A 15,913-nucleotide genomic window follows, 5' to 3' on the forward strand; every position below is an offset into this window, starting at 1 on the left:
AGTGAGTGCAAGGGATAATGTTGTAAAAAAATTACCTTGTCATGGGTTCTGTCAATAAAAAGTTATTAAAAAAAAAAAAAAAGAACTTGATTCACCAAGCTGGGTCACCCCAATGGCGAGGGAACCATAAGAGACACCCTTAGACGTGGAGGAATTACGGTTTGGGGGCTAGGCAAGGAACAGGGGAGTGGCATTTCAAGGAACTGAAGTTCCCTGAAGCCTGTGGAAAAATAGCTTTGCACTCATTTGCATAGACATCACTAATAAGAATTAACTTACCTTGCTTGAACCAGTCTTGTGACACAAATGTTCTAAATGAACAACACCACATTCATTTTCCTCTTGGTTTTTTTTTTCCTTTTGTTCCTGTGCCTTGGTACTGAATTTAGTTTGTGCTAACTGAATAGTTCAGAGGAATGAAGCTAAAAATGACCCAAAGTCCTTTGAGCTCTTGATTTGCAGTTAGAGGACCCAGAGTTTAAATGCCAGCTCTTCTACTTACTCTCTGAACAATGCTAGATAAGTCCTCAATGTTCTTAATTTTTACACATGAAGGGGGTGGATAAGATCATCCCTAAAGCCTCTGCTAACTCAATGCTAACATTGAGCACAAATATATGCTCAATGAATTTCGCAGCATATGGAGAAGTTTGCCATTTCCTTCTAGACAAGGCATAGATGAGGAAACCGAAGCAAACAATAAGTAGGCTTACTCAAAGACCAAGAGCTAGTTGGGTGCCTGAGCCAGGATTTGAACTCCTAGCACTTCAAGGCCTGTGCTCCTTACTGCCAACATGGCATTTGTTGCCTTATTTAGATAATACTTTTGTTTTAACATACTGTGGAGATTCCTGAAGAGACTACAACAATTATAGTGCAAGATTGAGTAAGTCATTCATACTGAAAATGGAAAAACAATTGATTCTCTTATTCTGATTTTTTTATATTACTTGATTGGAGACAGCTGCAGCTTGGTGGTTACAAACTGTATAAAAATCCTTTATACTTGTAAGAGCTCTAAAAAAATTAGTAATTACATATGTTTAGTAACACTTGATTCCGTGTGGGTTAGAAAGATTCTACTCTTGAAATGTTCTTATGTCCGCAGTTTTAATTCACATTCTTGCTCCATTTATCCCTGATAGAAAGGCAGCCTTTCTTGTCATTGTTAATTTTGTTGTGAAATCATTCAGATTCAGCTTGTGCTGAGTCACTAGTTACATAACCAGTAGAGCTCAGCTGTCAAAGCCACATGTGATCATATTTTCAGGGTGCTTTTCACCTACTGTATTATGTCTGTGAAGAAATTTGGTCTTTATTTGCACCTGGTGTGAAAATAGACAGCCTTCATGGGAAACGAAGAAAGTTGTTACAGTCATTAGAATGACTTGCTGTGACTCAGTAATATAGGATCCATAGATTTAGAGCTAGAAAGGATCCTAATGGTCTCCTTTTACATGTAGAAAAACCAAAGCAATATCTTTTATTAAAGATTCTTAAGCCTTCATCCCCTCACTTATTTCTTTCATATTTCAATGGATCTATGATCTTATCAATGTGGGTATCCCTCCCAGTAATGCATCCTGTGTCTGTCTTGTCCAGAGAAGCATTTGTGATATGCTGAGAAGAATAAGAGACCTGGATTCAGTTTCTGTCTCTGAGATTCATTGCTAAGGTGACTTTTCTGTTTCTCAGTTTCCTCATCTGTAAAATTTCAAGCATCAGACTAAAAGGTCTTAAAGATACTTTCTAGCACTCAGCTGGTGATATTTACATTCTTTATCTCATTCCTCCAAGGGAACTCAGGGCCTTCTTCTTCCCATGGGTCTCCATGCAGCACATGGGCTCACCCACCCTTCATAATAAGGCCTATTTATAGCTGACCTATGGCAGAGCATTCCGAACTCGTGTTGTTCTGATCAACCACAGTGGTTGATCTAACTTGACTCTAATGATATTATTTTGGTTCTCTTCAAGAACGAATAACAACCAACTGAGGTTCATCTCCTGATTCTGTTTAAATGTTGTCCTATGTCAAAAGTTTGTAAAATATTAACGACTAATGTCAGGTTAATTATAGAGCCAGGAATGTCATTAGGTGTATGTAAACCTCCTTAGCTGTAGATTCTTACCTCTGTGAAAGAACATGGGAAGTAGATTATCTCACTTTCCAGTTCTAATATTCTGTGAACTCATGAGATGCTCTCCATTTGAATGATATTCATTGCCAGTGGTGCAGTTTAAATGGCAGAACCTTATTTACAACCATTTCTGAAGAGCTTAGTGTCTTAGAGATATGGGAGTCCATTAACATGGACTTTTTCTAAAGAAACTAAGAGAGAAAGATTGACTCTTACCTTCCAATTTCATTGTTCAGAAAAAATTGTGATTCTCAAATCTTAAGAATCCTGGTGATATCTAGTCTTAATTCATGGTTTTCTTTACTCACCCCACCTTTTTTAAAGAAGTTTATTCAGTGAACTGGGGGATCAAGAAGCTGGGATTCTAATCTTCATTCTGTCACTAACTTTTTGCAGTCTTAGGTGAATCACATACCTCCTTTGGGCCTGTTTCTTTTCTGCAAGCTGTGAAGGAAATTAACTCAGTGATCTTTTTCTAGCTTAAAAAAATATATATCTCTTTTCTCCATCAATGTCAGCAGAGTCATCTCCTTTATACTTAAATTTCCTGTAGACTTCACGGGAAAGTAAGAATGGAAAGAAGAGAGTGATGGTAGAATCTCCTACCATCTTCTCTATGTTGAGTTCTCTTCTATTACTTTGTTATTTGGGAAAAGTTTTTAATATCCATGGTTTCAGTTCTCCATCTTGGAACTTAAATAGAATTAACTGTAATAAACAGTTGACCTCTCAGAACCCATTTCTTTTAGGGCCCATGTCAGGGATTTTGTGCATAGCTTGTTTTAAAAACAAACAACCAAAAAAAAAAAAACACCTAGCTATTAGTAGTGTCTATCCTGCAACATTCTTAACTGGGAATTATTTTATCTTCTTCTTTATTTAAAAAGACTTTGGGGCAGAGATTTGGCTATACTGCTGGATAGAATGCAGTTTCTACAATATAAACCATACCTGGGAAAAGTCTTAAAAGAATTCAATGTCTATCATATGCTAGTTCTGTCCCCCAGCATTTTGAGATAATTTCACTGGATTAAGATATTATAGTAGTATAGATAAAATATTTATTAACCTTGGAATCAAAAAGGCCTGAGTTGAAATCTAGCCTCCAACATTTAATAGCTATGTAACCATGAGCAAGTTATTTGACCTTTTGAATAGAGCCTCAGTTTTTTTTTAATCTATAAAACAGACATAATGATACCTAATAATACCTACCTCTCAGGATTGTTGTGGGAATCAAATTAGGTAATTGTATAAATGGCTTTGCAAATTTCAGAGCAGAATAAAAATGTCATATTTTATTATATCAATAATAATGTCAATATGTACCATTAACCCATCAACTCATTTATCTGTGGCAGATGACTAACATATAATGTTTAACCCCCAATAAGAACGCTCTTCTTATCAAACTCCTCTCTATATTTACTATGTATTTTCTCTATATGTCCTGCATTTGTTTAATGAGACCAAGTTGTCTCATTCTAATAGAACAAGTTCCTTGAAGGCAGGTAGAGTCTCATTTTATATTTGTAATGCTAATGCCAAACATAGTGTGTGGCCCAGAAATTCTTTTTAATTGATAATACTTTATGAGTGAATCCATTGTTTGTATTAAGTCAAAAGGAAACTTTAAATATAATTGGTTGAATTTGGTTCTAAAACCAAAGCTTCTGTTTTGCATGTTGACAAGATAGGCAAATTATCAATTTATTAACCTGATACTTATGATACTAGTGCTTTTTAAATGTGGAGAGTTTATATCGGTTGTCATTTTGAATGTCACAGACTTCAGAAAGTAACTTTCATATTTTATATTAACACTTTAGGACTCTGGATTGATTTGGAAATGTCTTACAATGGGCCTTTTCTGATGACACTAGAGACCAAAATGAATTTGACCAAACTGGGTAAAGAGCCTCTTGTTGAAGCCTTCAGAGTTGGAGAAATTGGCAAAGAAGGGTAAGGAATGACTTGAATTTAATAAGAAATATCCACCATTTAGTTTAATTGTTTGAATAATTTAGTTCCATTTTTAAAGCATAATATGTGTTGACATTTAATTCATTGTTTAGATGGAGGGTTTTGGATGGTCAGTCTATTTTATGGATTCTAATGAACCTATTTCATTTTATAGTTCTATAAATTCCCACTAAATAGCAAACAGGAGACTTGTTATGGTTGATTGCTTTTTAGAAAATCAATCCCTTTTTGTTTTTATATCACATTCCTGTTCTTCATCATACCCGGTGAGTCTTACCTTGAAACAAAGATTTAAAAATAAAAAAGAAAGAACAGTTGTATAAAACCAACCAACATATTAATGAACTGAGTTCTTTGGTATAGATTTGAATATTATTGTCTTAGAAATAAAGGGGCTTGCACCTCTATTTTTTTATCATATCAAGATAATTCTTTTGTCAGACATATTTCTGTACTTGGCAGAATGTGCAATATTTCACATTTAAAGAAGCCTACACACAAATCCTCTAATAAAAAGAGGGAGTTGGATTTTCTCAGCTCTTTTCCTGGGTCCAACTTGGTCATTATAATTGCACAGCATTCTTTTTCATTTCATTGGCCTCTCCATTTACATTATTATCCTTGTGTACATCATTTTCCTGGTTTCGGCTTATTTCCTTCCGCATCATTTCCTATAAGTCTTCTCATGATTCTGAATTCTTCATTTTTCTTCATTTCTCATGATGCTATAATATTGTTACATTTAACACAATGTGTTTAGCCACTCAGTAATCAATGGGCATATACTTTGTTTCTTTGCTATCAGAGAAAGTGCTACAATGAATATTTTGACTTACACAAGATCTTTCTTTCTGTCTTGACCCTCTTGAGTTAAAGATTGCATTGTTTTTTCGATGGCAGTTTATCATTTACCTGTGATTGAATGTTGGCAAGTTGGAGGTCCAAGTCAGTGAGGTTTGGTTGATTTTTAATGAAAACTCTAAACATTTCACACAAATGTTACTTTGCCTTTATAAGTTTATGTATTAAGTAGTTTCATTCATTATTAGAAATATTTTAGGTAACAGTGTTAAGAATTGCTTTGAGATATTTTGAATTTGTTTCTGTCATTATTGCCTATTTTTCTTTTAAGTTTTATTAATGCTTTTTTACATTGTTCTCATTCCCCAAAGACTCTTCTCCTCCTCTCTTGTAGAACCTTCCCTTGTAACAAAGAAGTTAAACCAAACAGAGTAACCCATGGACTGTATCAAACTACAGACATCATTTGGCATCTCTTAGTTCACCACCTCTTTGCCAAAAGGAGGGATTATTTGTTTATGACTTCTTTTGTTCTGAGAACATGCCTGTTTTAGGAAAGCTTATATACACAGTGAAATCAACCACAGATTTGCTGCTTTAGGCACTTGCATTGATAAAGACCTCAAAGAACTAAGTATTTTCATTTCTAAAAGGAATGTGATCTGTAGGCTAATCTATATGAGTTACGCCCTGGGTAACTGGACTGGGTTGGGCTGGGCCCTAATTCAGTCAAGCTTTGACCTTAAAAGAATTGATCCTGGGTCTGAATAACTTCAAAAACTTCAAAACCTGGAGTCTGAATCCTTAGCTCCACATTTTTTTTTAGTCCCTTGAGTTTCCTTTTATGCTGGTTAATCATGCTTAAGGCTAAAACTCAAGATTATTAGGTTTTGTTTACTTATGAACCCAGTATAAATGCTATTCTTCAGAAATATTCCAGCAGATAAACTTGGGGCAGGGGAGGGGGGGGGGAAGGCGGGGAGATCATGCAATTGAGAATGTGCTTATTTTATACTTCAATGATTATGGTGCAAGTAGGTTATTTAAACCCTATTTCTAGTGTAACAGCTACAGCATTGCACCTACTGTTTCTCATCTAACTTCTATGTGTGCTATTTTCCCTTCATTCCTTTCTGCTGTTGTGTTATATAATGTGTTTGGACTCGGCAATCTGTGGATTTGTATTTCCTGGTGAGTGGTATTTATCAATGTAGCATTTCATTCCCTGTGAGTGCTGAGTCTTGTCAGTCTGAACGCATCTTAAAGAGGTTTTTCCCCCCTATCACCTTCTTAGAAATAAAGGCATCAAACCAGAAGCTTCAGAGCACTTAGATTGGGGGATATTTGGAAATTTTTTCTAACACCTCTGACTTTTACTGGTTTTGTGAGCCTGGAGATTTCACTTAATCTTTCAGTGCTCTGGGTGCTGCTCTAAGATAGTAAATTGCTTAGAAGGTGCCAAAGTGCATTGATATAGGGAGAGTGCCCTCATGTGAGCTGCCTATAGCAATGAAATCCCAACTCTAGTCCCTATCCTATCCCTAGTCCTTCTACTATCATTGCATTATATCTCAACAGGGATCAGTATTTCCCTAATTTCTTAAAAATGGCCAAGTGTATTGGACTTTGCCTAGGATTTCTTTTGCATTTTTACAAGTAGAATTACATTATCATTGGAGATCTCGGGCAATTCTGTATTTCTAATAGAGTGATCTAGAGCAGTGGTCTTGAAAGTGAAGTGTGCAAGACAATCCTTGAGGGTGTAGGAAAAAAATTTCTCAAACTTCTATTTTTTTTTTAATTTAAAAAATTAATATCTCAATTTACCCTCATTTTATCCATGTCAGATAGTTATATGTTGGTTGGTTCAGATGAGTCAGCCCTGTCCCTACCCTCATTATTCATTCCCAAACCAGCTCCTGCCTTGAATTTCATTCTTATCACTCTTAGCTGTCATGCTTATTCCCATTTCCACATTTCCATCATAGCATCTCAGATTAGGAGGGGTGAGTTCACAGGGAATACACTGGGCAGGATCATGTTCTCTATGTGTTTAGTTCCTGTCAAGGAAGGTGGCAAAAGGTTGGTCCTTTTGTCTAGAAGTTTAGACAGGTTGATTTGTTGATTTGATAGAAGGAGCTGCTGAAATTAAAGATTAAGTTAGATAAGATAAAGTATTTAGCAAATTTACTCTGTAATAAACACTGTACTAAAGTGCTGTGTATGCACATCCCAGAAAAAAAAAATACTTCCCTACCCTCAAAAAGTTTATGTTCTTTGGCTAGCTAGATGGCACAGTGGATAGAACATGAGTCCTGGAGTTAGGAGGATCAGAGTTCAAATCTGGCCTCAAATACTTAACCCTTCCTAACTATGTGTGTGATCCTAGGCAAGTCACTTAACACAAATGGCCTCACAAAGGAGGAGAAAAAAGCTTATCTTCTAATAGAGATAGACCACTCTTAAAAGGGAGCCAAAAAAGGTTACAGAAGAGACAAAAAAAAAAAAAAAAATACATGGTGGACAAGGTTGAAAAGTCCAGAGTATCTGAGTCTGAGCTAGTAAAAAGAAGGTTAAACATTTCTAGATGTGAGTTGGAGTGAGTGATGCCCTTATTTTTCTTGGTCCTCTTTTCCCTAGTCACTTCGAGTTCTCTTCCTCCATTTTCCTCCCCCACCTGACTACCTTTTTTTTCATTTCTTCACTCTGTCCCTTCTAAGACTTAGAAGGCAAAAGGCAAGAACTCTATGATCTGGTGTTGGGAGACACAACCTCATTTTGCCAATGAAGAAACCAATTCCAAATAAATTGTGACTTGCTTAAGGTCATGAAGACATTAGGTTGAGCATTTGAACCCAAGTCTTCTGACTCCAAAGCTAGTGCTTTTTAACATGAATGGACTGAAATGTATAAAAGTTAGAGAGTAGAAATTGTATGAAGAAGTTTCACATAAGGCATGTTTTCTGGGCCATGTTAACATGATTTTTCAGAAGCAGACTGCCCTTTACAGACAGATGGGAAATGGATTATTACTTAATGTTCACAACATTTGTATTTCAGTATATGAATTTGGTAAGGTAAAGGAGATGTATCCAAAGCTCCATAATCCAATTCAGAAGATTGTTGTTAAATACCTAAATCTGGGCCCTATAGATACAAAGACAAGAGCAAAACCACATTGTCCACTCTCAAGGAGCTCCCATTCTAATGGAAGGAAATAACATATACATTCAAAATAAATAGGGAAGAATTGCATCTGCAATTTTTTGATTTACAAATTTAATTTAATAAGATAAATAAGTAAAATTCAACCTTTTCACTACCCAGTTATCCTATTGGTTTTAGAAATGGTATTTATTGGGTTCATAGAATTATAATACATAAATCTTAATTAGCTTGATAGCCATCAGTCAAGTATCAAAATAAAGTCAGACTTTAAAATAAACACAAAATATTTAAAAGCCAAGTTAAAAAAAAAAAAATGAAGCCTGTAGCAGTGGATAGACAACTGGCACTGGAGTCAGGTGGACCTGAGTTCAAATTTGGCCTCAGATACTTAACACTTGCTAGCTGTGTGACCCTGGGCATGTCACTTTACCCCAATTGCCTCACCCTCCTCCCCAAAAAAAAAGAAAAAAAGAAAAGGAGAAAAAAATAATGAAGCTTATTGCTCTCACTAACAGTATTTTAATAATGATTTTAATGAGAACAAAAAGGGTTTTATAATACCGTTAATAAAATAAAAATCATATTAATTTAAGGTTTCAATTTCTCATCCCTAAAAGTTCCTAGTGCAAAGAAAACAAGCTTCATGATTCTATCTTGATCCTTTTAGCAATTTGGGAAGAATAAGGCTACTTTTTTCTTTATCTCTTTTTGAATTTGGCCAGTTGAACTTTTAAATGAGGTATTTTGTTCATTGCATTTTTTTTTCCATTTCACAAATTCTGTTTTTCAACAAGTTGGTTTCTTTTTTATACTTATTTTGTAAAGAGTTATATGCTTTTTCCATCTCATCACATCTATTTCTTAGGGAGTTTTCTTCAAATAATTTCTGTTATTCCTTTTCCAAACTCTTACTAAGTTCTCATTTCCTTTCCCTATCTTCTTCTAACTCTCTTTTAAGATCCTTTTTGAATTCTTCCAAAAGAGCCTTGTTAAATGGGGACCAACTCATATCAGCCTTTGGGGCTTTATCTAGAGATGATTTGCCTTTTGGATCCTCAGGATTTGAGGTCTTTTCTTTTTCTTCATAAAAGCTATCTATGTCAAAGTTCTTTTTGCTTTTTTGATCTTTTTTTTTTTTATTTTAAGGTTAAGGTTGCTTTTAAGGCAAAGGGGCCTTAGATGCTTTAGGTTACCCTGGGGCCAGTGCTATTAACTGACTTCTGATGCTAGGTAGTTGTGGCTAGGTCCCACGTTTTTGGGAGGTTCAGAAGTTTAATATTTGACTTTTATATTGCTTTGGGTGTCTCACAGCTAGTCTGCTGATCCACTGGCTTGTCCTGTCTACCAGGACAGAGTAGCCTAAGAACCTCCCAGCAGATTCCCCAATGCAGGATTCTGCAAAGCTCTGGCTCCCTGCCCTGGGCTCCTTGTCCTGTGTCTGTGCTCAGCAGCTTCTCCCCCTGCCCAATCAGACCTTTTCTGAAGTTCTTTCAAGGTGGCTTCTAGAAATCTATTGCGCTCCAAATGTTTGAGGGTTCTGTCACTCCAAAGCCTCAGTTCAGAGGCTTGATCTGGTATTGATCTGAGGGACACTAGGAGGAGCTCAGATAAAGACTTGTCTACTCTTCACCATCTTGGCTCCACCCTTCCAGGGCTACTTTTTTCTAAAGTGAAGTTCTTCATGCGTGCTGAATTATTATCCATCATCAGATCCCTTGGCAGTAAGCTTTTCTTTGGACCTAAATTGATGACTGAGAACAAGTATCGAGAAGGCAGAAGCTTTTATTAGTGTCCAAGGAACATGCTGAAAAATGCTTACTACTCTGCGAAGGCTACTGTGAACTGAGGAATTTAGTCACAAGTGATGTATGACCCTAACATGTGTGGATCACTGAAATGTTTTCTCACGAGATTTTCCTTAATAACGTTAATTTTATGCTATTCTCTCAGTACAATTCAGATTCGCAAAAGGAAATATGTTAGATCACAAGCTGTTCACAATGATGACATTGGTCACCATATGGTGCCCTTGTAGAGGTCAAGGCTTCTTTTTTTTTTTTATTTAATAGCCTTTTATTTACAGGATATATACATGGGTAACTTTACAGCATTAACAATTGCCAAACCTCTTGTTCCAATTTTTCACCTCTTACCCCCCCACCCCCTCCCCTAAATGGCAGGATGACCAGTAGATGTTAAATATATTAAAATATAACTTAGATACACAATAAGTATACATGGAGGTCAAGGCTTCTTAAGTGTGTATGCACACATGTGTTTGTGTGTGTACATAACACCATGTCTAGCATGGCAATCCTTTGGGAGGGCATGCCAAGAAATAACCAAAAAAAAAAAAAAAAAAAAAAAAAACCTGACATAATACTTATAAATTTAAAGTTTGTGAAACCATTCATTGTACTGGAGATACAAAGAAAGACCAAAACAGCCCCCGATCTCCAGGAGCTCACAGTTTAATGGAGGAGATCACATGAAAACACCTATATGTAGTCAAGATGAATACAAAGTATATTGGGTATAAGAGGTATCATTTGAATCCAGATCCTCCTGATTTCCAGTGCACTGTTCTTTTCTTGCTATCCTATCCTTTTTAGACAAGACACTTAATTTTTATGCTGATCTTACTATTGCTTAATGTGAAAAATAAAGTGAAATAATATCCTCTAATGCTTTTGTCAGAGAGGAAAGCCCCAGAACATGAATTGCCAGAGGCAGATTTAGAAACCTGGAAAGTGGTCCTGCTGTGGTCCACTGGAAAGAGGAGGATAAATTAAATAAATTCAAATAAACCATTAGTCCATTGAATGCTGGATGGTGAGATTGGCAATTAAATTGCCTCGAGAACAGAGTCTGAACATAATTGACTGACTGCTTCTTGCTCCAGGTACTTCCTTTCAGGGCCATTAGTGGTTTCCTAGGAAGCTTTCCAGTTTTCCAGCATCTCACTCACCCAGGCGCTTTCAGTTAGCATGAACAGGCTAACCCTTTACTGCCCTCTTTTTTTTCCAGTCCTTTTTCAAAAGTGCCAAGTGGTCGTGCCCTTCCTACCTGGCCAGAAATTTCTTATGGTCAGAAAGAGTTCACATATACCTTTGTGCAACCCCCTCACCATCTTGGCCTGCCTTTAGTACAGAAAAGTGTACTGTCTTAATTTTATCCCAGATATGTCCTCTCCCTCTTAAAACATGTATACACTTCAGATTTGCAGCTCTTTTTTGTTCTCTCCTGTCCTTATACTCTCCTAACCTTATATTCTTGAGATTTGCTCCAACTTATCTTAGCTCCTTGGCAGTAAAGTACCCAAAAATGGAACTCATTGCAGTAAGAATAGTAGATTCTCTCTTAGAACTGAAAAGGGGATACAGATACAAGGTCCGGCCATTAAGTAGTTTCTGAACTATTGTTTCCATTGATCATCTTATGAAGAACTTAGAATGTGTGTGTATAACTGAATTTTGTACATGATTACACATTTAAATTCTTTTCTCCCCTGAGCAAAATCTTGCAGGTCTCCACCCCTCAGGACATTGTTCCCCAAATCTACTATATCTCCTCACCCCACGATATTCTTGCATTGCACCCTGTTGGCAAAGGGGAGGGGGTCGCAAAGATTCTTCTTTTATAGTCTTTCTACCTACAAAGACTATTAAGTTAATTATTCTGAGGTTCAGGGTTACCCTGTGATAACCTAAAGAAAGTCCTATGCAAGGAAAAGATAACTAAAAAGTGTTAACGATACAGGTTACACTTTTCCCCAGGTTTTCTTTTTGGGTTTTGGTTTTTAAATGAACAAAATAGATGCTCAGATTTAATCACTCCTTCCAAGTCACCACTTTGGTGGGCTAGCAAGCAGCTTCTCTCCTTGTCTATTACCCAATCTTTGATAATAACTTTCAAAATCTTCAGCCATTATTTTAAATTCTCCTCCTTGAGAAGCTCTTAGTGTCTTATAGTAAGTGCATGTGAATAGCTTATACCTATTTCCCCTGAAGTTCCCATGGGTTGGATGTTCCCTTCATTATAAAGTCACAAAGCCATAGGCCATTACTTTGTGATTCCTGAGGGACTCCATTATGCAGACAAGCTTTTTGGCTGATGAGAATACTACCTCCTTCCTTGCCCTGCCACTACCATCAACTCAGTCATTGTAAAAGGGAATACTTTCTTTGCCAAAAGAATTTTCCAAATTATTTGTGGTTTTTCTGATTATTATCTGATTGCTACAGTTTCATCCAAATAACTGTTTTCAGTTTTCCTGCCCCTCTGTTCTGCTGGAGGGATTAATTCAGTAACCTGAGACCTCTCTGTAGTACTCAGCATTTAATATTTTCCCCTGTGAGGCCTGGAGGCTGCCAAGTGATGGATGTGAGAGCAGATGCGATAATCAGGTTGGAGGATCAGCAGATTTCTGTGTACTCCAAGTTCATCTGTGCAGTTTTTTGGAGAGCTATGGATGAAAAGGAATGTGATTGGTTCAATAAAATGGACCCTGGAGACTCAGGAATCACTGAGATTCTGCCACCCTTACCATTAAGATTGAGAACTAGCTAGCAAAGTCACTCTTGCTAACTGAATATTAGACACATTCCTAATAGGGTTGTATCTCCTGTCCCAAGAACTTCATTGGGGGTGGCTTGGAAATTAAGTGTTGTTGTCCAAATTGTACATTTTTTAAAAGTTTCCTTAATATCAGTAGAAATGCCTCTTTTCAATGGTGAACAATTCCAGCTTTGTAACCTTGGAGTATTATAAACATTTCCTAAGGAAAAAAAAATCTTCCTAGAAGACCTAACCAGTAGATACACAAGTGTGTTGGTTTCAGGCTAGGGGGTTTTCCTTTAACATTAAGCAAAAAGTGGATCTGCTGAAACAAGCTGGCTCTCACCTTTCAAAGGCTGCTGCAAGGGAAGAGTCAGCACAGTGTGTTGCACAGGGAGCTTGAAGGTACCCTTACAGATGGGCTCCTGTTTCAGAGGAGGAGGATGCCAGGCCAGCCCTAGTATCACACTTGTACTGGGCTGGGGCAATGTAACAGTGTCCCCTTTGCCTTATACTGCTCTAATGTCGGTCCTGGCAGCCACCAGAGGGCTCCCAGAGCCAGAGAAGCAGACCTGAGGCAATGCAAGAACTGTGACTGTTTAGAATCAAGTTAGAAAGACAATTGACTTGACCTTGCTGCTTCATCTCACTCTTACAAAAAAATGAGCTTCATAATTCTGATATTTGCCCAGCAATGTTAGCATTGAAACAGCCCTTCTGAAATGCGTCTAAGACAAGATTTTGTCATCCATTTTGCAAGAATGTATTGGTCTTCTATAAAATAACATTTATAGATTGTTAGTACAAGAGGTATTAATGGAACCCAGCAAGGAACAAAGTGCGCAAAGCCCTGAGTACCCCTTAGTGTTCATTTTTAGACCAAATATTTTGGAAAAAAGAAAAAATGCAAAGCACCCACATCTGACCCTGGCTTTTAAAAATGTGACTCAGGAAAAACCTAAGAGGATAGTAGCTCTGCAATTTGTGTGACTTTTGCTTAGCCCTAAACAAAACACCTCCCCTCCCACCCACTTCCAAAAACATTTGACCCCTCTAATGTCTCCATTCCCCTTATTTATCTTCAATCTCTTGGTCTACTGGCTGCTTCTCTGCTGCCTGCAAACATGTCCATGTAGTCCCCAGTCTCCCTGCCTCCATTTATCCATCCCACTTCTCCTGCCTTTTGTGGCTAAACTACTTGAGAAGACCATGGACAATAAGTGCCTCCACTTCTCTTCTGACTCTTTTCTTGGCTTCCTACAGCATGGCTTCCAACCTCATCATTCAATCAAAATGGCTTTTTCCAAGGTTATTACCTAATCTCTTTCTTACTTGCCAAATCTAATGTCCTTTTTTTCAATCCTTATTGTTCTTCTGCTCTCCGAAGCCTTTGACGCTGCCAATTACTTTCTTCTCCTTTATATTCCCTTCTCCCTCAGTTTTGAGAACATTTTTCTCTTCTGATTCTCCTTTGACTTTTGATTCTTTTTGATTCTCTCTTTGACTTCTTTTCAGTCACCTTTGCTGGATCTTTATCCAGGTCATGCCTACCAACCATAATTGTTCTGTTAATCTTGGATGTTCTTCAGCTTCTGCCTTGGGCCTCCTTTTTTTTCCTCTATATTATTTTACTTGATGATTTCAGCTCCTATTTCTGTGCCCTTGAGTCTCAGATCTCCAGCTGCCTAAATAAGATGGACTATAGACAACTTAAATTCAATATGTTCCAAATAGAATTCATTATATTTCCCTCTACTATCCTCCCTCTGTCACTCCTTCTTGTATTCATCCTGTATATTGTTTGTACAGTTGTTTACATATTGTCTACCCCATTACATTATGAGCTTCTCAAGGACAGGGATTCTCCTTTGTATTTATTTATTTATTTCTAGCGCTTAGTACAATGCTTGGCATGTAGTAGCTGATTAATGAGTGTTTTTGGCCAACCAGCAAAAAAGAATTTCATTTCTCTGAAACAGCTCTTAAGTATCTCTATTAGTTAAAGATCCCTGAGCTTGGTGTAGTTAGCTATTGACCTTATCTATGGCCCTGAAGAGTGTAGACAGGCTAGGAAAGCATAAGGGGGAAAAATCCCAAGTGGCAGCATGAGTTTCTGCTACGAAGAGGTCTTTGGAGTCAAAGCTCTGATTTTTGTGAAAACCTAGACAGCGCAGCTTCAGAGATCTAGGGATTCAAAGTCAAGCAAAAACCAAAGGAGAGATCCCTGTTGTTATTGGTGAGGGATTTTCCTCTTTGGAACAAAGTGTCATTTCACCCTTGAAATCATTACCATCCTTCCATTAACCCACAAGCTCAATGTGGCCTGCACTTATGATAACCATCATTGCATTCCATTGAATAATAACTGACATTTACAAAGTGCTTTTATATGCAGAGAATGTGTTGATCTATCCTATTTGTTGATGCATGCCAAAGGAGTCTTCTGGTCTCAAATTACTATCTCTTTAAATAAATTTATTATATTGGTCCAAATATAAGCTGTACCAGTAAAGGAAGATATTTTTGAAGGAGAAAAAATAAGCAGTGAAAAATAACTATTTATATTCCCTTTCTCTTTCATAAATCCAGCCTCTTTATCTGGGATATAAATCCTGATCTTCAGGATTTTAAGTACTTTTAATACAAATGGACTACCTACTTCACTTGCCCATTTTCCTCTCCTTCCCTCCAATTACCAGTTCTGTTCCTAATAATGCAAACCCTCTATGTAGCACATTTTTAAAGCCTTAATGCTATCCTGGGATTCAACAATTCCTTTTCCCTCTCCTGCCCCTGTTTCTGCTCCATTTCAGGCCAAAATAGCTCTCAAAACTGGGATCATCTCTCTCATGGGTGGAAAGAAGGAAAGTCCAACAGCAAATTTTTGCTAGCCAAAGTACTTTTGATGAAGATGCTTTCTGAGAATCCTTTCCCATTATCCATCCCTACTGGGTCTTTTCTAATCCCAGGGTGTGACCTTAGAAGGAAGAGATGATACCTTGGCTTTGAACTGTCTTTCTCTAAAGAATTCAGGGATTGGATGCAGGCAGTTGCTCAAAGCCTGCAGGAGGGCAGTACCTGCCTCCCTTAGATTGCCATAGCAGCAGGGACATGCTTTATGTACATCCTTAACAAATAAAGCTATAGCTACTGTTTCTATCCCCTCCTGCTATGAAAACCATTGAGATCTAAGTCATGATGTCTGTGGTAACTAAGAGCATGATCACTAACTACACACAAGTTCTACAAAAACAAATTTTTGA

At 37.2% G+C, this 15,913-nt stretch overlaps 1 protein-coding gene across 5 annotated transcripts in view; it reads left to right on the plus strand.

Moving 5' to 3' along the window:
- TEX2 (testis expressed 2) overlaps positions 1–15,913 on the plus strand; it is a 140,654-nt gene that overhangs the window by 116,796 nt on the left and 7,945 nt on the right. For all 5 annotated transcript variants that reach the window (XM_031965876.1, XM_031965875.1, XM_031965878.1 and 2 more), the window contains one exon: positions 3,971–4,103. In XM_031965876.1, the coding sequence (XP_031821736.1) occupies positions 3,971–4,103 (133 nt within the window). The remainder of the gene's footprint in view (positions 1–3,970; positions 4,104–15,913) is intronic.

Source organism: Sarcophilus harrisii, chromosome 4 (assembly GCF_902635505.1).
Source record: "Sarcophilus harrisii chromosome 4, mSarHar1.11, whole genome shotgun sequence".
NCBI lineage: Eukaryota > Metazoa > Chordata > Mammalia > Dasyuromorphia > Dasyuridae > Sarcophilus > Sarcophilus harrisii.